The 27,152-nt window shown below is 34.9% G+C and overlaps 1 protein-coding gene across 2 annotated transcripts; it reads left to right on the top strand.

The window, feature by feature from the left end:
• The first annotated feature begins 1,365 nt into the window (after window positions 1–1,365).
• On the top strand, window positions 1,366–17,950 carry LOC136809344 (uncharacterized). Of its 2 annotated transcripts, none has more exons than XM_067065865.1 (2): window positions 1,366–1,851; window positions 15,394–17,484. In XM_067065865.1, the coding sequence occupies exons 1-2, from the start codon at window positions 1,630–1,632 to the stop codon at window positions 17,230–17,232; spliced, it is 2,061 nt and encodes a 686-aa protein (XP_066921966.1). In that variant the 5' UTR covers window positions 1,366–1,629; the 3' UTR covers window positions 17,233–17,484. The 2 variants fall into 2 exon arrangements, with proteins under 2 accessions (XP_066921966.1, XP_066921967.1); XM_067065866.1 differs by lacking the exon at window positions 1,366–1,851 and adding an exon at window positions 12,222–12,371 and having other exon boundaries at window positions 15,394–17,950.
• Window positions 17,951–27,152: the final 9,202 nt, after the last annotated feature.

Genomic DNA, 27,152 nt, shown 5'->3' with positions numbered 1-27,152 from the left:
AATAAATGTCTTTGTTCTTACTTAAAAAGAAGATTTTATTCATCATTATGTTATGTTATGCTTTTTCAGAAAAACTAAAAATGTTATATTAACTTATGCCAAAAGAGTACATGGGATGATGCCTCATTTTCATGCATTGACCGTTCAACTTTATTTCATTGGTGTATTCGGTTGAAATGCTTAAAGAATGAATCACCAGCAAGAAACATAAGTATATTGCTGTTGCATGTTTTATTGAGAGAGCTTGAGGCATTTCTCTGGAAAACCCCGGGGGTACTTGGGTAGAAAGGGGTACGGGGTGTGCCACTGGTCAGAGTACCTTTTTTCACCTCCACGAGTCCCAGATAGGGTCGCAAAAACACCAAAATAGAAAAATCAGTCCCTCGTAGGATACTTTTTGGGGGCAATTTAGAAAAAATATGGTAAATTTTAAGAAAGTTTTAGCATTCCAGTCCCATTCAGGGTCGCTTTTTTTCAAAATAACGAGTCCCACGTAGGGTCAATTTTCCGAACACCAGCAACACACCCCGTCGGCTGGCAAGGGTAGTATCGCCCCGAACCCCCCCCCCCCCCAACTGGGTTGAAAACCTTTTGGCTCAAATACATGTCAGGTATGTCCGAACTTTAACATCTTTTACTTTAGCTGTTTTCGTTTTAGATGGCATCATCCCTCTATTGGATTTGCTATAAGTAAGCAATGGGAATGAAAAGCAAAATAGAGCCATGCTGTATATCATATTTGTAATGCAAGCAGATTAACGACACAAAATTTGATGTGTTACTTCTCCAAAGTGTCGATCACTATTTAACAAAATACTAAAATTTCAAGGCTTAAAATTCGTATTTTGTATTTTATGCTATGATTTAATCAATAATATTAACGGCTCTTGGCAGAATATTCTAACGTCAAAAAAACATTTCGAAAAATGATATATGAAAAATGAAAATGCTGACCAAGCAAAACTTTGAACGTTGAATCTTTTCTTATGTTATCTTTCACGACACTTAGAATGAAACAACTGTCCACATAAGAAACTCAGAACAGTGAAACAAATGACAAAATACGAAAATCCTTTCAAAATTAAAAATATTTCTAAGCGTGATTTTGGACCGTGTTCCTTAGACGCGAAATTTGTTCATATAAAAACATGATAAAACTTCCAACCCTCCCCTTTACATCAAAGAAACATTACACTTAATCAAGCGTAAGATGGGCGGTACGAAGTTCGCTCGTTAACATTTTGTAAAGGAGAAAAATAAAGACGCCTCTGGGGAAGTAAAAGATAGATTCTTCCTTCCTTACGTACGTAAATATATCCTCGTCCAGATAATATTCTTCACTTTAAGAATATTTTGTTTTGATTCGGATTATATGAAGACTGGGATTGGTTGTATTGGGTGCTTAGTCGTGCAGTGATCGGCTTAGAAGGCTCCATTTCTTATTTCTATTCCTTAGAATCAAGGTCAAAGCAACCGACCGAAAGATTAACTTGGATATAAAAAAAAGAATGATGAAAGAAGGGCAAACAAGACATCTGTGAATTATTGAGAAAAAGAAACGGATTAACAAGGAGAAAGGAAGATGAAAATGAATTGAATTTCTTCGGTGAACGATGGGACGTCCGCAAAATGAACATCCAACAGATTCACTGCAAACTCATATCATCAAACAATCCCAACCATACAAAGCATTCACAAGAAGATGAGCAATTGAAACGTCCAACCATCATCATACATCACATCATATCAAACACATTCGATCAGTTATACAAATACTTTCTACCACTCAACCACGTGACAGTGCAGACGAATGATCAAATATTACGTCCACAGCTCGACATCAATCTTATGGTAAGAATCACCATTTTATTCCCGCAACTTTGCTTACTCCAATGATGGACACAATTATCCCACGGGCCTTTGTTATAAGCATACGGGAAAATCGGGTCAAGGCTCAATATGCTTCATTCACAATTGATTCGGCTCAAAGAATGAAAATTTTATTTGATATTTAGCGCTGCAGATAAAAACCTTTGGTCTAAGAAAGCTCAAATAGGTTTAGAAGCATCTCTAAAAAGGTCAGCGTTTTAGAAAAGCTGTCAGCTTAAGTAAGCTTATAAACGTTATGCTTATAAAAAAGAGTGTATTTATGGATAATTTTTATCCAATGCAATTTTGAGGGGAAGGAGATTTAAAGACCATCTTTTGAAAGGCTATTCGAAATATCTTTGATAAGAGTAATTTTGATATATTTCAATTTTGTTTCCAATGCTCTTGACAAACTTCTAGACAGTACCATCAAAGATTAACCGACCGACTGGCAAGTTTAAAATAAGAAGAATTAATTATCGATGATTATGGGTGCTAGAGGGCCAATCCACAAGGAGGATATTATCGACCAGCCGTTCCTTGTGAAAAAAAAACTATCAATAGAAGTAGAAGCAGGATTAATCTCCCAAGCCTTCGTTTTTAAGATAAAAATGTAATTGACTACTCTAAGGTCCCGAATAAACGTCACCCCCTGGTGATTAATTTTTGAAAAAAGTTTAGGGCGTCAAAAACGACCCTTCAAAGGTTTTTTATGCTAGGTTAATTTCAATTGAACAATTTCGGCTTAATTTTTCCCAAAATTTTAAATTTTGAACTCAATCTTTACCCACGCAAAAAGGTCGTTACTTGATCAACAAATTGGTTGTAAAAAAGAGGGAGATTTACGAGAAAGGATTTTGCACACAAGCTAGTTTCAAAGGAAATTTAAATATCCGACCTTCTGTTCACTTGTTTTTATTTGGGACGAGTTCTTGATAAGTATTATCCCTTAAATTGCTTTATGATATCTTCCTAATGTTTTTACCATAAATATCATAATGACAAACAGAGAACTATTTTGAAAATCGTCTGCGAAAATTTAATCCAGCTATAATTTTTCTATCCTCTTATCCTTCCCTTTGGATCATTTTACTACCGAATGTCACCAGTGCTTATCTTGATCATCAAAGCATTGTGACAGGGAAGGTGGATGAAGCAACTAAACCCCTCCCCTAATATCGCTGCCAGCTCTTTTGAAAACCTGAAATGACGGTGTTTAATTGTTCCATAGACTCTGGGAGGGGGAGCAAAATATCAAATTTCTAGAATTTGACTTCCAAGTTTTCATTAAACTTTTTGACCTACCACAGACTGTTGACTCATACATTGCTAATTTGAAAAGTATGTAACTAACATTTTCATTGTGATGACATTGTACTAGTCCCGAAATATAGTTTTATTTTTAGGTGTTCTTTTGGACCCCGCCGGGTCGGGTCGGTGAGATAGGGCTATAATCATTTCAAAAAGATAGGTTTGGACGTTTATGGGCGTGGCATGTTAGTATGGATGTCATACTGATTGCTAATGTTCTTCTTAACGAAGTAGGCTAATCCATCTGTACCATTTTTCCCTTTTCTATCTACCATATGGAGGAAAATGAGAGATCCCTCTGTTTTGTGATTTCGCGAAAACAGCGTAATATTTATTTTCGTAAATGAGCAGGGAAAGGTAGTTCTATTTCTTTGATGAAGTGACCGAAATGAGAAATCCCTATCTTAAACCATGAAGACTAAAACTTAACAAATTTTCAAAGTGTTCATATTAGAATGTGTATCGTGTTGGGTTTATATTAGATAGAAAATTTTCCATTTTTGCTACGAATGCCCACTTGTTGTGGCTTTCAAACAAAAGTTTTTCAATTCGCTGTTTCTATTGTAATATTTGCTTTTTTGGGGTTTGAACATTATTTTGTACAGATTCAATGGTAAGATAACTTGTATAGTAAATCTTGTAGTAGCTGCTTCATTTTCGTTTGTATACTATTTTATCTGGACTATTTTATCATTTCCGATAGAATTGGATTTACGGTTCGTTTTGGATGGTTTCTACCATGTTTCATCTCAATTTTCACGTGCTCTACATCCACATAATCTTAAATTCCGCTTGCTTCAATTCTGCGCTGGCTTATGATTGCATAGCGGTACTGGCACTTTATATATTTATTTATACGATACTGTATTTGAAATTTACCTTTGATTCTTAACGAGAGTAGTGGGTTTGTTTATTGGCTCGATATCTCAGATCAGTGTATCAAATTAATCGGTTTTTCTTTCGTCAAAAGATTTGTTTGATCTCACTTTTACATGAACTTTTGCATTGACCTCCTACAAAGTAACAACGTTTTTAATTCCAAATCTTCCTTTCCTTCTTGGCTGATACGAAAACTGATGAGGAAGTTGGAAAATATAAATCATTTCTTGCCATGGGGTAGCTTCGTCTCTTTATTGATTCGTGATCTTTTCCTGGTGAAAAATTGAAAACCAGTCACAGTAAATTATTGATTTGATATCATCTCATCTCTAAAATAAGAAAAGGGGAAAGAAATGAAAAAATTCACACTCTCTCTACGCGCGAAAATAAAGTTGTGACACTAGGTAACCAAAGTACAGAAAATTATTCTATGATGAAACATTTCTATCATTCAAATGAAGGTCCTCCTTCCCTCTTTCTATGTTGCTTCGTCAGAAGGTGGTACAGTAAAGAGCCTTCATTCATGAGGAGAACACACGGAAAAGTGAGGGTGGACCATCATGGGAGGAGGGTCATGAAAAATGAAAATGAAGAAGCGAAACTCGTCATTCGTTTATAAGAAAAATTTCGAATCACGGAAAAATAATGAATAGATTTGGTACACCAATTAAAATTTGATCGTTTCAAGTTAAAGAAATCTTTTCAAATTTCGATTTTTCTTTTCCTTTCGTTATTTTTTAACTTTTCTTCATTTTGAAAATTTCGTTGTCTATTCGTGTTCATAGACATTTGTAGAAATATCTTTTTGTGACGTCATCAGAAGAACTAATGATTCACTTTCAATTTATATATAGGCTAGTGGAAAAGGTACAACATGTCAACGTAATTAAGTGAGAGTAAAACCCTCTAAATCTCCCTTTATATTTTGTTAAGGATTGATTTTCTCTTCAAAGAAATGAAGAACACATTTTTTCCAACACCTTCACGGAAAAAGAAACCATTGAAAAGTTTTACTTGGCACAGTCAGTGTCTTTTAATCGTATTTCTAAACTTTCAATTCGCAATAAAGTGAGGTTATTTTAGGCCAACAGCCTTTAACACGAAATTTTCTTTTTTGGAATTGACTGTCGTTCTGGGGGAAGTGAATGAAACTAGCCCCTTGACAGCCAGACTCTTTCCCTGATGTCACTTTAAGCTGTATTTTAGTTTTCTGGCAAGTTGTATTGATAGAGCGTTGGTTGATTGAGATCTTCCTTTCAGAAAGGGAAGCATGTCAAGATTAAATAAATTTTCAACGTAAAGTAAAACATTCTCAGGCAAGTTACGGCCTGTGCAAAAAATTCGATAAGTCGTGACGGCCGTGACGGCCAGTTGTTCCACCCCTTTTTATGGGAAAATTTTTCGTTATTTTTACTCTTCATATTAATACCTTTCCAAAAAGTCCTGGGCCAAAAATTCTGTTTCAGCCATTTTGGGAAAATTAAGGAAAAACACTTTTTGCTGACGTCAGCAAAAATTTAAATTGCTAATAACTCCTAGAATATTTATCCAAATGAACTGAAATTTGGTACGAAGGTAGAGTTTATAAATATCTTTTATTTCCAAAAGAAAAATTTCCAAAAAATTGATGACGTCAGCATTTTGTTAGAAAAAACGAAAATTGCTGATTTTTGCTGACGTCATCAATTTTTTGAAAAAATTTTTTTTGGAAATGAAGGACATTTATCTACCCTACCTTCGTACAAAATTTGGGCTCATTTCAATAAATAATCCAGGAGATATTAGTATTTCAAATTTTTGCTGACGTCAGCAAAAAGTGTTTTGCTTTTAATTTCCCAAAATGGCTGAAACAGAATTTTTGGCCCAGGACTTTTTGGAAAGGTATTAATATGATGAACATAACCCAGTAAAAATTTCTTCCAGAAAAGGGGTGGAACAACTGGCCGTCACGAGTTTTATGATTTGTTGGATTTTTGTGTTGGTTGCCATGGAAATGACGGATATTTTTTACGTAAAAACTTAAAATGCCAATAATTCCTGAAATTTTTATCCAAATGAGCTCAAATTTTGTACATAGGTAGAATTCATGAATATCTTTTATTTCCAAAAAATAATTTTCCTATAAATTGATGACGTCAGCATTTTTTGAGGAAAAAAGAAAATTGCTGATTTTTGCTGACGTCATCAATTTTTTGAAATATTTTTTTTTTGAAACGAGAGATATTTGTAAACCCTACCTTCGTACCAAATTTGAGCTCATTTGGATAAATATTCCAATAGTTATTAGCAGTTTCAATTTTTACTGACGTCAGCAAAAAGTGTTTTTCCTTAATTTTACCAAAATGGCTGAAACACAATTTTTGGCCCAGGACTTTTTGAAAAGGCATTAATATGACGAGTGAGAAAAACCAAAAAATTTTCCCGAAAAGGGGGTGGAACAACTGGCCGTCACGCATTATTTGATTCGTTAATTTTTGCACAGGCCGTAACTTGCCTGAGTTTGGCGAATTTTGCAGTATTTTCTGTGATTAGCGATTCGGTGCTATATCAAAACATATGACTGATATAAAACAGTGCTATGGTAGTTTGCGGTTTTTATTGTCTCAGAATACAAAAGAACGACACCAGGCGTATGATGGTGAAGGACAAGGAATTTATGAAATTCGGTTAAACATTCTCTCTGTTTATCCCTGATCTATATTATGAAATAGATCTCTGGAAGTTTAATTATTCTTCTGGACTTTATTTGCGACTACAATTTCTCGAAACAGAATCATTGATTTACTAATATCTATCCTTCGTCGCTTATCAAATATCTTTCATCCATTTCATGAAGCTTAGAAAGGTTACACATAGATCTCGCGTAAATTTTCGCCATTGATTCGCCAAATTCTTGAAAATCTATTGTGGTGCCGAATTTTAGGTTTTACAATAAATTTAATTCAAGTCGAACAATTTGCTTTTTGAAGAAAATTGTGAGAACTTATGATTCGATGAACTATTTCAAAAAGAAACTAAGATTTGAGAATATTTCAATTTTTTGAGTCTCGGTTTCTGTACTATGTCAAGGCTAATTTTTTTTGTCATTGAATGTTTTCTAACGAAAAAGTGTCAATTCATCCAAATTTTATTCCAATTTATTTTCTGGCCTATAGAAGTAATAAGTCACCTGGGCGTAGTAGCTTCTCAAACTGTTATTTGTTTCTTGTTGAACAATATTTTTCTTTTGAGTAACATTTCAATGAAAACTTGGGGATCTGAAAGTTTAGAAGTTTGTCATCAACAATATATCTTTATTGTAAGTTCCAAATGTCAATGTGGTCAAAAGTAAAACACTGATAAGCATTCGTAGATTTAATTGCAACGATTGATAATAAAAATCGTAGTATATTCCCTTTTTTTGTCAAAATATTTTGTATTTTTCTTCTTCTTCTTCATTTTTCTGAATCCATATTGTGTATAGTTAACGAGTGCACCATTTGGCCTTCTGATGGCCCCTCCTTTGTTTCCTTTTGCTTTTTCTGTTGTCAATATTCAAGAAAAAGTTTTGTTCTGATTTCTCTTTCATTGGAAGGTTGAATCATGGTTAGGAGAGAGGAGGCGTTTGGATGATATCACGAGTTTCACCGGTCTGGTTCCTTTAGATTGTTGCCGTCGTATGGGTTAATTTAGAGTTCAAGATTCCTCTGATTTTTTTCTTGGGATAAATGGCTCAAAATAGTTTTAAACAGTTGTTTCCTGGGGGTACAGAAATAGCTTAGCTTGCGTCAAACTAATTTCTTAATTTCATTTTCTAACTAGAGGTAGTCCTGGTAATTTCATTTCAGCTAGAATGCTGACAGTAGAATCTTACCCCAAAGGACTGTAATGTTCACAAAAGTATTTGGACACTTCATATTTTTATCATTCTCTCAGAATCCATCTAAGATTTGGAGTAGGGTTTAAATATTCTAAAAAAGATTTCAAGATTTTCTTTTTCAAAAATATATTTCCAACGATATATAAATTTTTGGTATAGTAGAAGTAGATTCACAGAAAATATCAAAAAGTAAACTTTCCCCATACTTTTGAAACAGTGTTTGGGTTAGTACTTCATCCTATCGATGATAGATAAGGTTTATCTGCCTATGCTTTTGTCGTGGCCTTTTTAACGCCACAGACAATGCTGTAAAGGAAGATCAAAGAAGGTATATATTTCTACATTGACTTTGATAGGAAAAATGGTGCTATTCCTCAGTCCTTGAACTACCTTACCCTCTTTCCGCTCTTTCTATCTTACCTTTAGTGTATAGTGTATACATATTTTTTAAGAACGTCAAAAGGTTTGAAGCCTTCGTACGCTCTTAACTTTTTGAGCTTCAAGTATTTTGTGAGTATTATTATTATAAGTAATTGCATGTTTAAGAGTCTGCAAAGTCCACATGTTTTTTATAAGAACAAACTATATAAGAACATGTAACATATTTTCGACGGCCAAAATATTAAGAACATTTTAAGAACATTCTTAGGCTTAAAACTCAAAAATTAACATCCCAAGGCTTTGCACGTTCTTATAAAAAAGGTGTATGTTGTTAATTAGAACGTTTTTAAAATTTGACCACCAAGCGCTATTTTCTACTTTGTTCTTATATAAAAAACGGGTAGTTTGGTTGAGCCTGTATGGCTTCTTTTTATACACTCTTATAAGAACAATTTTATACTGATAATTTGACTAAAAATTGACAAAAGGTAAGAACACTTTAAGAACAATGCTGATCTGGAAAAGAAAATTTTTAATGAAAATTGGACAAACACTTCTTCCTTTAAAGGAAATTGCCGTCAATTCTTTTTGTTTTCACCTGAATCATCAGACGGATAGGAGATGAGGATAGTGCGATGATGAGTAATCAACATTTGATAACCATAAGCTGTTTATAAATTTTGTTCTCTGTCGTTCACTGTCTGAATCCCCAACAAGGTCAAACCGGGAGGGAGTGGCCCTCTGGTAAAGATTCTAACGTGTGGTTTTAAATATAACATTTAATTAGTTGTGAATTTGGACAACATGGTAACTTTCTAATTAGACATAAAATCATAATTGATGTGATGTGAATAGAGTTGATAATTTGGTGTGTATTTAGTGCTACTCTATGAGAACAATCATTAAGCTATTTTTACAGACCGTTTCATAAGGAGAAAGCAACAAGGCACTACTGACTGATTGTCCTTAGAAATGCTTGCGTAATTTTTCTGATTGTTTGTGTCGTCGAATGACGTTATTTGGACATTCTATGAACGTGGAGATGTTTTAAGGAATCGGCGGATGGAGTGACACACAACCGTCAATTAATTGAAATGTGTTTTTGTGCCATCATTATAGAAAGGCGGATTTGAGTCGAGGATCTATATCATTAAGATGCTATTGTAATTAGCAAAGGCAATCCAAAATATTTTTTTCTTTGATTTGTTATTAATGGCTACATTGATTTTGCTAATGAAAGCAAGTTGGTTATATTTTTGGTGCTATGCCGTTTTTTGAAGTTTATTAAACGTCTGAATTGTTTCATTTCGTAAAATGATGGGAGATCGTTTTACTGGGTTTTCCTTGTTTGCACCTGAACAATAAATCATCATTTTGAAGTGACATTTTTGGTTATTTGATCAAGTCATTTGGATGTGACAGTTGAAGCGAAACAAGACTTTCTTCTGTGTTTTCAGACAGCTTGATTGGTTCTATGTGCACGGATTAAGGATATCATCTGATAGTGTCTCGACTATAAAAGGTCATTTGCATATTCCTTTGATATCTGTGTGAGTTGACGATCTTTTTCTTTGAAACTCAAACATTGAGCCGGGAAAAATAGAAAGGTTAGAATCGCTGATTGAAACTATGTTTCTTTGCTGAGTGGCCGGAGAGGAAAAATCCTTTTTCAATAAATCATTTGGTTATTCTTATCTCTAATGAAGTGTGTCGTTATTAAATGAGGGATGTCAACATTAGACCAAGCAACTTACGGTGGTGTCTCGACTAGAAAAGGTCATTTGTACTTTCCTTGATATCTGTGTGAATTTACAATCTTTTTTGAAGGTCAAACTTGACAAAGAGGGTCCTTCAAATCAGGGTTACTTGAAACTGAGGTTATTTTCTTTTGTGCTTATTGTTCGACTATTATCATTTGAGTCTTTGATTGGATAATTTAATGTCCAATCTGTATTTGGATTATACCCCTGTGTCACAGGCCCACTGGAACCCCAGCCCCGCTGGAAAATTTGGTTAAGATTTCGTCCCCGTTGGGAATATACCATGGAATTTCAGCCCCACAAGGAAATTCGGAAATTGACTTTGATTTTATCCCCTTTCGAAATTCAATGTTTAAAAATTGCACTCCAAAACCATCCCCACTGGATTTTTTAACCTTGAAGAACAATAGAATTGCTATCCCCACTGGGATTTCAATAGGAATTTTTATCCCCACTGAGGAAAAAAATTCCATCGGGGCTGTAAGATAGGGGTGTTGGATTAGATGCTTTTCAGACCGTCGTCACATTTTTCTCTTCGAGCAATTCAAAATGAAGCGATTATTGTTTTTACAGTTTCATTTAAAAATGGTTTCTTCTTCAATTGGCAGAGATTTATTAAGCCCTTTATGACCACCTAGTGTGAAAAGGGCCTTTGCTTAGTTAGGCTCTTCTAATTAGTTCTTGTGGTGAGATAATTTTTAGGCTCTCGCAAATCACTCTCATAGACCATTGATTTTTTATGATTAAGAAAAGATTAATTAATTAAAACTCCTTCAAGTGAAGAAGTAAAAGCCAATCTTTCTATGATGCAATGGGTCTTTCTACTGGCAACCACCAGGGGTTAAGGTACATGGGTGTATTGCGCAGGTGCAGAAGATGAAAAACGCAAATTCCGCTATTATCACTGCTGTGATTTTTTCTTCGATTTTCGTCATGAGTTATGGTGGTGAAAAAGGAGCCTTCGAAATCAGGTACTGGGATCACTATAAGCAGCCATTAATTCAATTTGTTGTGTGTTTTAGTTATGAGCAATAGCCATCTAACAAGATGATTTTATATTGTCGAGTCATATCTGTTCGGGAAAAGAAGGATGTGATATTAGTGTGCTTAAGTTACGTCGTTTTCAGTTAAAATAAAGTTTAGCATCTATCAACTTACTTCAACTTTCTGACGAATCTCGGAAAGTTATATCAGTTTCTTTTTGTGATGACTGATTTTAAAACAGAGTGGTGGAATGATTATAGAAAGTATTGCTTTGTAATTGTGAGGAGTGGGTTTCAATCATCTTATCTTCACCTCTGCCACTGCTGAGCCTTTTTAGGGCCTTTTTAGAACTTTTGAAAAATCGGCAAGATTCAGAGAAATTATCGAACGAATACTGAGGTGGCTTTCGGGTGGAAAAATGGGGAAGAATGGTCAACAAAATCTTCCAGGTTGGTTTGTGAGCAGTGATTTAGTTTGAAAATGATGTCTGTGCCTTTTTAAGTCCATTTTCAAATATTACCTCCACCTTATCGAGATTAGAGGAAGATTGGTTAAATTAATAAAGTCGTTAATTATTCATTGTCTTTGATTTATCGATGGAAGAGAATAGAAGGAGGTTTGTTCGTGATAATTTCACAGATTGATTAGGTCGTTCTTTGAGTGCTTGATAGTTGGTGGGATAAAAATATATCTCCGTGGGAAATCTACTCGAAGAGGATTTGATGAAAAGAATCTACACCAGTTGAAATTTGAGAAAATTTTCAGGAGAGTTGTATAGATAGATAGATAGATGCTTAATGACTTAATGGCTCAGTTAAGCACATTAATGTATAAAAACTTCTCATTCCACTTCCGTCAGTGTGTAATCGAACTTTTTTAAAGAGACAGATTTTGGTGTGATGAGACTGGAAGGGGTTGTCCTTACAACAAGTAGGGCAGGTGGAAGTCTTTAGTTAAAGAGATTATTGAAAAAGCAACAGTGCGTTTTCATTGATTTCGCTGGACATCATGCAGAGGTTGCTTACTAACCGTTTGATGAGAAAGCAAAGTAAGCCAACATCAATCTCCCTTTTTACTATACGTTTCTATCCATTACAAGTCTTTTGCTTTCGTCATGCTGTTCCTTACCATTTTTTTTTGAAATCACATTAAGAATTTTTTTCCTCTACTCCACTTGTAATGGTCGGTGAATTCTTTGATGAAATAAGTGAGTGTTGTAAATGCTAGTTTTGTGAGCAAAGATGGCGGTAGAAGGAAGGAGACGTCTTGGTAAATATGGAATCAATGGTGTTGAGAATTCACCAGAACATTTTCATTTCATTTGGAAGGTCAGTTTTTTTGCTTCTTTTTGAACGTTTATCATTCAAATGCGTCAATCTTGTTTCACGTGAATGTAGTTTAGGTGTGGGGTAAATCCCTCTGCAAAATATTATTTCTTGTTCAAATGAAACATGTGGCCAAAAAAACGTGCCTTAAGGAGAGAAGCTAAAATACTCGTCCTTGTTAGGTAACGTTTTTGAGAAGGAAAACCTCATGTTTCTAGCATAGCGTAGTTAGAAGATTAAATTTCAGCAAAAAATATATATTTTCGTATTATAGACGATAAGTTAACTTCAATCGAAAATGATACACCATGTGCATGGGGTCTGGACACGAGTTATGCATTATGACATAGTTTTGAAATTTTCCTCACGTCTCTCGTTATATTTTTGTAACGAAATTCCGTCTTGTAAAGTCCTTCTCGTCGTGTTTTGTCCGTGCGTAAACAAATGGTTCCTCTGATATTGAGTTAAAGTTGTTGATGGCCAACGAGAGATTCTTATTTTGTGTACTTAACAAACTGTCGTGAAACCGAAGAGCTTATCCTTCTCTTCAAAGAAACAGAATAGCTGAAGTGTCTTGACATATTCAAGAATTTAATTTACGTATTTTTGGTAAAAACACTTTAAACTTTTTTTAGCTTGGATGGGTTAAGTCTTCCATAGTTACTAAGAAGCTAAAAGACCGAATGAAATTATGGAATTAAAAAATGGAAACTTCCTTGGATAGCCAGACATTGTTTCATTACGGTAAAGGACAAAGTGTAATGGAGTGACATACAGACTCTCGCTTATTCGACCTTCCATTACTTGAATAATTCTATAATTCGAACTCGTCAAGGAGAAACCCTCCGGAAATATTTTCTATAAATCGAATTTCGCTGTAATTCGAACAAATAAGTTTTTCCGTCCGAATTCGAATTAGGGAGAGTCAATTGTATTAATACATAAGGATAAGCGCAACACCTTCCTTTTAAAGCTTTACACCTCGTGTTGCACCACTAGTTTACCTTACTCCTTGTTATACGTTCATCCTGAAAAAAGTTGTTGCATTAGGATTAACGCTAAGAAAAACAAACAAATTAAACAGAGAACTTTCGTTGAAGCTCATATCTATTGACCTGTGAAAAATATGACGCGTTGTGTGAGTGTCGCTTATAGACGGTTTGTTGACAAATCTTTATGAGTTTGATGATTTGAGTACTCTGTGTTTACATGACAGTGGTTATGAGGTGCTTCAATAAATCCCTGAAAACGTGGAGAGGGCTTTCAAGAGAACGTAGTTAAGTTAGTGAGGGCTCTTTGATTTAGTGCTTGTGTTTTTGAGAAAATGTCGGAGAAGTTTCTCAATATTATTCGGTGAAGTAAGTCACCGGGTTTGCAGATGGAATAGGAATGGTTGTAGTTTTTTATCTCTACCGTAATTGTTATCTCTGAATAACTTATTTGTAAAAGAGCAAGACCCACATAGAGTAAGATCTGATCAGGGCGCTTTTCAAACGTTTTTAGGCAAGGTTTATCAAAAAATGAATAGTTCGATTAGGGTACTGATTATTTACCACACTGAGTAGGGAGTGACTGATGTCATCTCCTTATCTAAAAATTGAAATTTTAGATATTTTTGAATTTCTTTTCGAGAAATCATATCTTTCATTTAGTTTAGAATTACATTGGTAATTGGTAATGTTACATTTTCATGAAAATAACTTTTCTCACCATTATCTTGTTGAAATCTTTGTACGCGAGTTATTAATGAACTTTTGAGAAATTGAGGAGTATATTTGGTGTCAGGTTTACACGGATGCACACAGATGTTTATGATTAGAGAGCCTGTGTAGTGAGTAAAAAGAGACGACGGAACGCTCAACTTCAAAGCACCGTCAACCTTCTGACATCTTCACTTTAATATTTTACATGGCTTTCAAAATTTAATCGGAAATTTGTAATGAGAATAAAAGATTTTCATTACTCCTTTTAATTCCTTTGCATCAGAATAAGTTTATCAGTTAAATAAGTTTAGGTGAAAGAGAGGACTGATATTGGATTCTCTTTGACATGCGCAGTGTGTTGACGCATATAAAGAGTGGAGGTCTGCGCATTCACTGACAGCTTACATCATTTCCACCCCAAAGAAAAATCATCACTTTCAAAAACAGTTTGTTGTATATAAGAGGTGCTTCTTTCGTGACTTGCATGTCGAGGGATCAACTTGTGAAAGTATTTACATCTGTTGATAATATTTTGTTTGTTAGTTCTTAACAGTCAGGACTAAGACTTTGAAAGGATAATAAACTTTAGAAATTTTACGAAATATTTATTTTTGCTTTCACTATATTCCAATATTTGAATAAATTATTTTCAAAATTCAAGTCGATGATCCTAAGTGTTCTGATTTCTCAAGCATGTTTGAAGTTGATTTTTTCTAACTTAAAGCTTACTTTTGATCTATGGCTGAAAGTAATGTTGATCAAGATTGTTCTAAGTGTAACAAGCTTCTCACTCACTGTACCAATATGACGATAGTTTTCTTCCTCCAATGACGACTTTAACGAATGAGAAGGAAATTCCTTAAAAGGTGAAAGGAAGTGTTTGATAATCAAATGCCGATACTTTTGTACCGTCATTGAAAAGATGGATGAGGTGTGAAAGAGGTGTCTTAATCACTCTGTTTCCAATCATCACTCTCTAAGTCATTCTGTCTTTCGGTGTCTGATGTTGGCTGTGTGTGAAGATTTACGCGCTCTTTTGAGTGATTTAAGGACTTTAAGAACTTTATGAGAAATGTTTGGCTTGTAGTTTAACATTTTGATATTTGCGTAACGTTCCTGAATCTTGTTATAGACTTGTGTTATGCATAAAATTATTCAAAGCTCAATCAAAGAAACTCTATGCACCCTAGAGGTTTTCAAAATTTTGGATGAGAATCTGTAATATAAAATAAGTAACTCGTCTATTTCCTCTATCTCTTGAACCATGATATATCGATAAAGAATCGTTTTGCCAATAAATATTCCTTTTTCTTTCGTTTCAGACAAGTGACATAAGGAAATCAATAGTAATGGAATCAAGGTGTTCATCTTCCTCAACGGAAACTTCAGGAGGCTTCTTCAACTGGCGTGAAAACCGACAACGTCTTTTCATCTATTGGTGCTTCACACATTTCATACACGGCATGATCCATTCCATCCGCTACTCCTCACAATACCTCTATTTCAAAGACGTTCTTCAAGTTTCAAACCCAGACTTTTTATACGGTCTATCCGTATCATTCATCGGTGCGACCGGTGTTATATTTCCGCTGTTGATCAGTCCGTATATTGATAAAACGCGGAACATCAAACAAGCAGTAATAACGGTCAATGTGTTAGGGTTGATTGGTAATCTGTTGTACGCGTTACCTTTTTCACCAGCTTTCCCACTAATTGGACAATTACTTGCCGGAACAACGCCGGCTTTCGGTGTGATTGCAATGGGAGAAATCTCACGGTGCTACTCCAGTGAGAAAATCACGAAAAAAGTTTCGGGACTCTCGTTGATTTACAGCATTGGAACTTTCACCAGCATTGGTTTGGTGTTTTGTTTTTTATACGTCGACTTCGATATCGGTGCATGGAACATCAATTTTGCGAACATGCCAGGATTGTTCCTTGCGTTGGCGTTCGCTGTTTCAACAGTACTCGCATGTTTCTTAGTGTCTGACGTCTCCAAGGAATTCGACATGAAGCTTGAGGAACGCATCAAACGATCATCTTGTGGCTCTACGCCCAACCGCCTATCATCCACCATCACAACGCCCGATTTGAGTTCCAATCGAAGTTCACCTAACCTTCAAACGAACGACGCGTCATCCAGTTTGAACACTTCAAATCTGCAGATTAGTTTGAACAAACAAATCCCTCTTATTATCGAACCCACTGATGAAGATTTGAATCTGTCAGAAGAAGAGCGTCGTTTTAAGGTCATTCGTGAAGTGGGCGAGCCTTTCTTCTTCAACATAAATGCTGACGATGCAGATAATGCAGAGGGCGAGGAACAGCCGAAGAGTAGATCCACCTCTGCCCCTTTCTCATTCCCGCGAATTAAGAAGAATGGGTACGAACGACTGACCACTTCTGACCCTGATGACACGGAAAGCTCATCTTCTTTCTCTGCAAGAAACAAACTTGCTGACACATCAAAATGTGAAACAGTTCGTATTACGTTGGAGTCTATTTGGAAAATTTTACGTTTCAAAACCACCGCCATTTTGATGGGCGTCACATTCATGGAGGCGTTTGTGTATAGTATCATTGTGACGTCATTACCTGTCCTTGCTACGAAATTCTTAGGTTGGGGGAAATTGGAATTGGCTTTACTGAGTATGGTCAATAAATTTCTGTCGGTCATCATCTCAGGGTCAGTGTACTTTCTAACAGACTATTTACACGACTACCTTTTATTGTGTTATGGTATCGGACTTTCTATTCTTGCTTTATTGACATTATCAGTATTGCAATTGATAGACACTAACACGACGGCTTTGATCGCATTAATGTTCGCAGTGGCCACTCTCTCCATCTCAGGAGTGCCTCTCATCATCACATCAACCCGATCCATGCTTGCCAAGATGGTCCCTACTGAAATCCAATCATTGACAGAAGCCGTCAGGATGTCGATTTTTGAAGCTTCCTTTGTACCAGCTGGCTTCTTGGTGCCCTTAGTGACTTTAAATGTAACGGCAACGGCCCTCATTTTGTTGCTATTGATGGCAAGTATGCTGATGATCGCTTTAAGACACATGAGGATTCTAGTTGAACTAAAAGAGGACGATGCTTATTGGAGTGATGGCAAAGAGACTCCTTCAAACGCTAGTAGTAGTGGTGAACCATAACTGACGGATTCTAAACTATTATTAAAAAATGGCCAACCCCTAGGATCCGTATTGAATCTTTTGTGATTGGCTTAAAAGTAGAAAAATATTTAGTAGCTTTTTTGAAAGGTGCCCGCTAAATAAGCCTGGTAAAAGTTTTTATCCATTATGCCGTTACATACAAAATATGCTATCTATATATGTTTTTAATTGATTTTATTTTTATTTTTTGTGTTTTTTCTCAGAAATCAAATGCAGGCTCATTTGGTTTCTGTTTATTATACCATGAGATGATTAAGGGAATGGAATGGAAACGAATGGAAAAAAGTTCCCTAAAATTTCTTCGTTCTCCGTATTCATCAAGATGAAAGGATAGCTTTTTATCAGTGAAGTTTTACCAAAATCTTCCAAGAAAAGTTTTCTTACAGTGCGAAGGGTTTTCATACGCACGGGTGTCGATTGGGACGGTTTTTGCAGAACACCTGGCCAGCTGCTATTGTGTGAAAATAACTGCTGGAAGTATTAATCCTTACTGGCTTATGATATATTTTTGAGTACACGAAAAAGTTTTATTTTATCAAAAGATTATTTATTATATGACTATTTATTATAGTAATTGCCCAAATTGAAATAAAAGCAAAGATTTAAAGGTTTCTGAAAAAATTATGATGTAAATATTTTATTTAAAATTTCAGAAGTTTCAAAAACGTTAAAGAAAATAAATTTTTATTTGACTGGGAAAACTGAATGGATTCTTTAAATTCAATTTGCGTAATGTGCATGTTGACGGCCTGGGGAGGGGTGCGCTTTGGCCAAATAGATGTTGGGTATATGTGCGAGCTAAAAGGAACACGCTCAAAAGTCTTTCAAAGAGTTTAACACTCTCAACACAGGGGGGGGGTACTAGGGCAAAATGGATTATGGGAATGCGCCTCTGGTCAGGGCAGAGATTTGGGAAAAGAGGATAAGAAACGCCGCTGCCGCTCGCTGTTTTCATATTCTTTCCCTTTGAATTCGGCACCCTTTGAAGAAGCAAGGCTGTAGAATAGTTGAGCAAGAAGGAAGGCCGAAACAAAATGGCGTTACGTACAGGTTAACCAATGTTCAAGAAAAAAGTCCTTGAATAAAGCTTTCCAGTGAGTTCATTGTGAAAAAGAGACTGGGGTGTGAATCTTTGATCTTCTGGGGGTTTCCCCTGAGAAAATCGAGGAAAATCATTCTATATTCTGGAAGTAAAGATGGCGGACATGAGGCATGCTTGAAATTTTGAAAAATTGGGACCAATTTCTTTCTGGCTTGTATTGCTCTGAATGAATTTTTTGTGTTGCAGACATAATTTTTATGGGTAGTAGGAAGGTTGATTGTGACCACCTATGCCTTAGTTTTCCTGGGCACTCTCTAAAACTTCTTGGCATTTTGATTTAAGATGGGCAAAATCGATTGATAATTTTGTTGTTTTTTTCAACTTTTAGATGAAAAAAATATTGTAATCTTAGAAAAACTTCCTCCATGGTAATGGACTTGAGATTCAGTAAGTATACTTGATTTCCTCTGTGGTACTTTTAGTTTTATCTAGGGAAAACATTGACTTTTGGGTTGGAAATTTAAAGTTTCGGCTAACAAAAACGGGTGCATGTCACTAGTCCGACACTTTCTAGTCCGACAGTAAAATAGTCCGAATCTAAAAAATAAATTTACAATTTAGAAGTCTTTTTTTCCGACGTCACTTTTGTCCGAAAACGAAAGATTTTAGAGTGTCGAATGTTGAATAAGGAGTTTTCACTGAAATAATATTAATAAAAGTTCATTTTGGTGGCATTTTGACATAATTAGAAATAAAGGACCAATCAAATTTGCGTAAAGATAATTTATATCAAGAAGAATGCACTGCCTTTAAGGGTCCCTTTTTGCATGTTCAGAATTATGCTATAAGGGTTGTAAATCACAAACTTTGATTCCAGTCCACCCCTCCCCAAAAAAAGGGTTGTAAAAACAGCTTAATCCAATTTCTTGACTCTTGAAAGCCTAATCCTAATAAGCTTCCCAAAATTTAAGAAAAGTCGGGTTTAGGGCCCCAACCTCAAAGTCAGAACTTTGGATTTTTATAAGCACGTGGTTGCTTATAAAAGATGTGCCTCCTCTTGGCGATTCATATTTCGTTTTATATGTTTTTTTGACTCGTTGTCGGACAAAATTGTTGTCGGAATACTGACGTATTTGTCAAATCCAACGTCGGCAATTTTTACTGTCGGACTAGAAAGTTTCGGACTACTGACGACCTCCCACAAAAACATTGTAAAGTTCAAATAACTTCGACATGTGATATTTATAAAGTCAGTCTGACTATTGATGGGCCGTGATTTTGACCGGTCAGTGGATTGACTCACAAGGCTTGGACAACTTTGCAGCCAAAACATAATTTCATCGATGGACTTTACAGTCTGTGTTAGGGTAATTCATACAGATTATTGCTTATACAAAAACAAAAAAGCCCTAGTTTTATACAGTACTGTAGATTTTCATTTTATATATTTTCAGGGCTAGTTATCGTCATTTCCTCTATGAAATAATGTTTATAACAACACTACCCAGGAAAACCATTACACAGAAAGTTAAGTATGGGCCATCCAGCACTGGTGCAATGAAGCAAAGATTGACTCAGGATGACTCAACATTTTTGCATTTTGACCGTCACGTTAAGGCATGGCAAAGTCTGCTAAAAAATGAAATTAAACCTGCATTATTTAGCTTGACCAAAACAGAATGGAATAATATAAATATATGCAGAGGATGTTAATATTTTGTAAATGTTTTCTGGACAACCGTGGATATGAACAGTTGAACCTGGTTGAGCACCGCCTACATATCCTTTGAAATTGGACATATACTTGGAAAATGTTCTCTGGAAAAAGTGGATTTCCATATACGTATTATGTAAATTTGATCAGTCTGGAGAATTTTTATCGAATCTGTATTTATTTGGATGTTTGTTTTGTATCCAGGTTGTCCCTGGAAAGATGGTCCAAATAAGTCATCAGAGCCAGGAAACATGTGGGCCAAAATTACCAAATGTAAACAAACTAGGAGACCCCAAAAGTGCTTCTATTTAAATTCTACAATTCTACTTGAACACATATTTTCACTTGTTGTTATGTAACAAGTTTTTCTGAGCACAGGCTGATATTATTTTTCCAATATTTTTTCCAAATGTAAATGTATTTAATTGTTTTAGCAATGAGTTATACATCTGTTGAATTTAGTCTTCTATGGAGCGATGATATAATTTTCTAGTCCAGCTTTCAAGTTATACAATCTAAATCAATGTACTAATTAAGAATCAGTTGGAAGGTTTTAGTCTTTTTTTATAGTCTTCTCAATTTTATTTCAATGGGAAGTCATGAGTGATATTGATTTTTTTTCATGCAATACATCTTTATTTCCCCAGGTGTTATAAATGAAGGTGAATCATAAAAAACCCTTTTGGGTTTAATCTTTTTTAGAAAAATTTCAAACCATTTTTAGCAGCATTTACAAATTAAAAGAGTTGCATAAATGTTTTCTACTAAAAGAAGGATATTTTTAATTTTTAATTCTTATGCACTTTTATTATACTGTTTTATTTGCTAGATAGATATTTCATTATATCATTATATCATTGTATGTTTTGTATAACTATTGTATTTTTTCAATAATCTTTTTGGATTATTTTATGCTTTATTGTTTCGAGTTCATATAAAGCTCTTAAAAGAAAGATTTCATGATATTTGTGATCTTCTAGCATTGATATCATGAATTATCATCGCTTCTTTTTTCTTTCTTTCTTTTGAGCTCTATTTTTATCCTGTTTCCAATTTGTTCTAATACCCAACACCACTACCCGGATGAAGTGGCCTCCATGATATTGTTTCTTAGAGTTTTACAAGCTTATCATTTTTGGTTTTATAATGTGAATTTCAATTCTTTTAGCCACAGTATGTATAAATTGATTCGATCATTCTATAAAGAAAATATTTTGGTCAAAGTTGGGAAATTCTCCCCTTCAAGCACAACGACGAAGGCTTAAGAAACACTGCGTTCAAAGTGAAAAGTGCTTATAAAAAATATCAAAATCCGCGATTAAAAAAAAAATTATTTCACTTTCGATATCAATCACGGCTGCCATTTTTTGTTTGTACTTCAAGTCTTGTGCGCATAACGAATCAAGCGCTCTGATTGGTCCAGAATAAAAACAATCGATCCGCCGCAGACATTTCAATAGAAACAAAAGATTCTACAGCCTAGCTTCAAATAGATGAATAGCGCATTTCTTATCCTCTTTTCCCAAATCTCTGGTCAGGGTACCTTTTTTCACCTCTATGAGTCCCAGGTAGGGCGCAATAACACCAAAATAGAAAAATTTGTCCCTCGTGGGGTGTCTTTCTTGGAAAGTTTGGATAAAAAAAAGAAAGTTTTGAGATCATTTTGTAATTTCAGTCCCATTCAGGGTGACTTTTTCCTCAAATTTTGGAAAAATTTTCAAAAAACCAGTCCCACGTAGGGTCCATTTTTCGAAAAACTCAGCGGAGCAACCATGTCGGTCGGCAAGGGTAATCCTACCCCCCACCCCCAAAGTCTATCAAAGAGTTTTTTATACCCTAGACAAATGTAAATAAACCATGAAAAGCAGATCATTCGAATTTAAAAAAATTCCTTCCTTTCTTTTTGAAAAACTTTTGGAAAAAATACAGTCTCACTACTAATTAATACCCCTTTACACGTTTTTTTTTTATAAGGAACCTTAACTTTGCTCTGAGCCTGGAGTTCCTTATTTTTACAGAGAATTTAAGCCTCAAAGTTCCTTATCGAGTTCCTTACTACATAAGAAATTTTGAACTTTTTGCCCCTTGAAAGATCAAAATTTGGTCAAATTAGTCCCAATAAGGTACATTATTTTAAAATCCACTTATTCTCAGCCTGAGCAGTTCCTTAATAATTCCTTATTTTTGAACCATTTTCAGCCTCGAGTTCCTTATAAACGTGTTCCTTATAAAAAAAAACGTGTATAAACACATACCTCTTAAAACCTACAAAACTGCACTCTAGGCTCTCTTAGCCACCAAACTTAATTTTATTTGTATGTACTTAATTGTATGATTCACTTTTTTACAACCTCTTATAAATGTACTTTCATAATATACCTCATTTCAAGAATTTCAATCATCGCAAAATATCGTAAAATTTGATGTTATTCAAAATTTTATTAAAAATCCCTTCAAAAACCTTTTTCGGACCTAGAGATTACACAATTGAATTTAAGGTCATAAAACCTATACATTTTAGGTACCTATATACTTATGGTAGGTATGAAAAAAGCATTTTCTTCTCCATGGTTACACCCCAAAAAATTGTAAGGCCTTCACAGTTCTATTTTAAATCTTATTATGGACGCGCGTTCAATAAAATCTGAAAATCGACTTTCTCAAAACATCGTAATGCAAACTTTTTTTATAAGAATAGTGTACTTTGGATGAGCGTCAAGTATTCTTGAGAAAGTGCCAAAATTGAAGGTGAAATATTCTTAACGTATTCTTACTTTTTTAGACTTGACTTTTTTACAAACATGAGAAATGATCAAATTTGCGAGTTTTGGACTTTTGAGTTACCATTTGGGTTAAAGTTACATTGATTTCTTCCTCAAAGCTTCAATTTATCTCTAACAAAGGAGGCAGTTTTACCTTTTAACCAAATACAAAATGACTGTATTCTTATTGAATTCTGTGAAATTCACCCTAAAGGGTATTCTTACGACTTGGCCAATTTTCACCTTGGTATTCTTATAGAAGATATTCTTATAAAAAAAACGTGTATTGCATACCAAAAAGTCACCGATCTGATGGAGGTTTAGAAAAACATTAGTACCATACGTCAAAAATGAAGTCAATAAAAGTTGACCCTTCAAAGCCGGTTTTTGAAAATTTGAGACCAATAGGACTAATTTTATAAAAAATTATTCGAGAAAAACCATTTTGTAGGTTTTAAGGGGTGAAAAACTGAAAACTGGTTTCTACAAAACATCACTGCTAGGGAAGAAAACCATAGACAGCCTTCTTTCAACAAATCAAATTTGAGCCTCAAATTCCACCAAGATTTTCAGATAGAGGGTACCTCTAATTTTTAGTAGGTTTTAAAGGGTATCTACTGGTATACTCAGTAGCGGCCTGGCTTAATTTTATTGGTGGTGCAAACTATGAAATTGGCGCCCCTGGTACTTTTGTCCTTACTTTGCGCCCTCCATCATTAAGTGGAAATATTAAACTGTAAGAGCAGTGACTGGTTGAAAGTAACGCCCAGAATCTTTGAGTTAAAAAACTTTTATTTATACGAAGGTGGTGGTAATGATAACTTGATATCTATTTTCTTGTTATAATTTTAAATGTCATAGTTTTCTAAACAAGGAAAAAATTTTATATTTTCAACTTTTAAAATGTCTAAAAATGCCTCAATTTATCTTATATTTAGCACCAAAAATAAAGCTCTTCAAATAAAAAACATGAGCTGTTGATACTTGAAATGGAAATTTTATACCTAGCAAGTCGCTTTGGTCTATATTTTTGTTTTCTAAAACTTTATCAGAAAAATTACCTGATAATGTTAAAACTTTTGCGCCGCTGGTCTTACTTTACTCTCCATTAAAGAAATATGGCTAAAAAAGGCCCCCAAAATTTGAAAGTTGGCAGGAATAAGGGTGCTTTTTAATTTAGGCGCCGCAGGCAAAAAATTTTGATGTAAGAAACGTCAAACAGCTTAAAAGATCTTCTAAAAAGGAGAAAGTCAGTCATCAAGTTTCGATCTCTCATTTTGAAGGTGAGCATCTTCTTTAAGTGCTCTGACCATAGTCCAAAAATTGATTTTGGTATTTGAACATAAAAGTTATATTTCAGGTTCCTTAACACTTTTAACAAAGAATTGCCTTTATAAATTGCTTTTTAATCGAATCCCTTATGAGTAATTAAGAATTTAATTGCAAAAATGACGTTATGAACTTTAAAAAGATGTTAATAATATGTTGCATCACCCTCCTTTAGAAAAAGTGCTTAGTTTTAATGGGTAATTAACCTTTTTGTTTCGAACTTTTTTCAAACTTTCCGCAAAGAATTGAACTATTTTAAATTTTGCAGAAATTTTTCTAAAAAGATGTGTCAAAAGTTATGACTGTTTTTTTAAGCAAAATCCAGATGAAAAATTGATGAAAAACCACTATTTTGAAGATTTCGAGACAAAGAAGATTTCAATGCAATTTTTGAATTTTCAGATTCAGGAATAGTTTATCTAACAGAAAATGTATAACATGCCATAGTTTTGTTGGTTACATCAGTCAGAAAACACATTTTAAACACGGCAATTATGAAAAATTCACTATGGTCAGAGCCCTTAACCCCTAGTGGATTCACAACACTTCTTTTGCTTTGACATTTCGCGATTCAATTTTGAGAGTAGTTTTTAAAAAAGTCAAGAGAAAGGATGCAAGGGCGTAAAATAAAACGAAGCGCCGCAGGCGAAAAAATCAACATTGCACTTATAGAAGGCGTTATAAACTTGTCAAAGGGCGCCAATTCGCCCAATTAAACATCAACAAAATTTTGGCACCCCCTTGAAAAGCTCTTTTGGCGCCCCTCTCAAATCTTTCTGGGTGGTGCACTGCACACCCTGCACCCCCTGCCAGGCCGCCACTGGGTATACTAAGGGATGATTTTCAAAATTTGACTCGGACATCCCCGTGATCGAAATAAGTGGTACCCTGAATGGCGGCCACTTGAATTAACTTAAAAACCACTCACCCCAGTGGTACAAGATAAATCATGTACGCGGAAGAACAGATCCGTGCTTTGGTACTTGCAAAAAAGGAATCTTGAAAATCTCATCAAAATAAACTCAAATTTTATTTCAATAAAAAACCTTTAAGCTGTATAGAATACCAATGGCGATAGAACAGATCAGTTTTCCTTTTTTTTTAATGCTGGGGTCATCAGAAAAAAATCTTTGAAATTTATAGACCTATAGCAACCTTACCTATAGCCTGAGTGTCAGATGTGATGCATAACCTCCGTTCAACAAGTTTTTCACTACACTTTTACAGGCGCCTGATCACAAACAAATCTATTTGCAGCTGGTTTTACGCCCCATTCAGATTCTAGCATTTTCTTTGAAAAATCGATGTTGGCTAAATTTTTTATTGATTTTGACTGTCTTAATCAAGTACATAAACTCCCTGTGTCTTTAAAAAGTGATAGAGCATAGTTTAAGTCGTCCACCACGATCCTCAAAATCAGAAAATAAGTTTCGAGATTACAATCTTCTAAATTTAGAAAACTTCAAAAAAGAAGTCGACATTACACAATATCGAGTGGGTGCTTTAAAAACGTCACTCCGACTTTTTGACTGAAGTCAATCGTTTTTCGTTTCCATTTCTCTCAACTATAACCACCCGTGGCGTAAAAGAAAGTTCTTGAATAAGATATTTCAAACCACTCCTTCCAAGAGTAGGTGCATTCAAATGACCTCGTCCAAATGAAAAATTATCACTACCTACAAGAGTTTGACAGATTTCCCTCAAGGAAAGCAATGGGGAAATAAAAGTTGATTGGAAACTGAGACTCTTTTTACATTACAGCAATATGAGCTCCGAAGAGGGTAACACTTCCATTCATAGCTTTTCTATAAAGCCAAATCGTTAAATGTAATGAAGAAACGAAACTATGCAATTTGGCAAAAAAAGGAGGAGAAAAATGAGGGCAAAAAGGGGGTCGTCAACTCCCTGCCGAGGGGAACTAAAAAATTATAAGGAGAAACCAGAAAAGCTTCAATGAAGAATAGAATAGATGTTTAATTCAATAGTTCTAAAGAAAAATTTTATATTCCAACTTTGACATGGAATACTTAATAGGTCAATATTTTTTTTACGTGATAACTTTGAAGGAGTTTGGAGTCAAAAAGTGAAGAGTGATTAAAATAGTAGAATTTTTTTGATTTTGAAAATGGAGAAGCCAAGTTGTGTTGTGGTAGATATACACGATTCAGACGATGTTGCAAAGAATGAGAAAACATCAGTCGGTCAATGTGTGCAACAAAACGATAGAGGAAAACTTTCCCTTGATTTCATGGAAGTTAAGCACAGAATGAAAGAACTGGCGTTAACTCCTTCAACTTCTTCGAACGAAATCAACAAAGTAAAAACATTGGCTCAATTATTCGAGCATGGATCAGTGAGAGATTTAAGAACAGTCAAATCACCGGAACCGAAGTTAGAAGATAAAAGTTCGTCATCTGTTGCGTTGGAAACGAGAACTCTTCAGGCGCCCTCTTTAGAATTACCTTCACTGAAAACGAAAAGTGATGGAAATGGAAATTGCAACGCAAAGAAGAGTCTGGTTCTAAACACGGAATTTCCGAAGGATTATCGATTGGTTCGCAAGAAGAAAGCGACCTGGAAACGAGTGGCCGAACATTTCCACCTCGATGAAAAAAGTAGAGTTCAAAACAAGATGCTGCAAGTCATCAAATTATCAAAAGATGAAGATTTCGCGAAGGCTCGTCAAGAAGTCTCTACTAAAAGTGAAAGTGAAAAAGAATTAGAACGAAAAAAGCAAACTCAGCGAGAAAATAAGGAACTAGCTTGCATTTTATTGGGGTTAATGGTGGAAGCAGAACTACCCCTGAAATTCTACGAAATGATTGGCCAATCGTTACGTGTTCGAAACATGGTTCGAAAATTGTTAGAAAATGGTAAAAGTAAGGATTACGTCATACAATTGTTTGATGAAGACGGGGGTCAGAAAGACCTCACTGAAAACATCCCAGAAACTATGGTGTAAGGAGAAGTGTAGAAACAGGAGAAATCTTTTCTGCTGGTCAAGTTTGGTAACGTGACGACTGTAGCCAATTGAAAGCATACTGGGAACGAG

The sequence above is a fragment of the Clytia hemisphaerica genome, unplaced genomic scaffold (assembly GCF_902728285.1).
Source record: "Clytia hemisphaerica strain Z4C2 unplaced genomic scaffold, Clytia hemisphaerica genome assembly, whole genome shotgun sequence".
NCBI classification, from domain to species: domain Eukaryota; kingdom Metazoa; phylum Cnidaria; class Hydrozoa; order Leptothecata; family Clytiidae; genus Clytia; species Clytia hemisphaerica.
Note: the sequence above shows the minus strand (reverse complement) of the source record. Positions and strands in the feature narration are given on the sequence as shown.

Excerpts from the sequence above, each read along its gene's own strand:
- LOC136809344 (XM_067065865.1), top strand. The coding sequence starts at position 1,630 with ATGAACATCCAACAGATTCACTGCAAACTCATATCATCAAACAATCCC. Across the intron at positions 1,852-15,393 it reads AGCTCGACATCAATCTTATG|ACAAGTGACATAAGGAAATC; the intron begins GTAAGAATCACC and ends CTTTCGTTTCAG.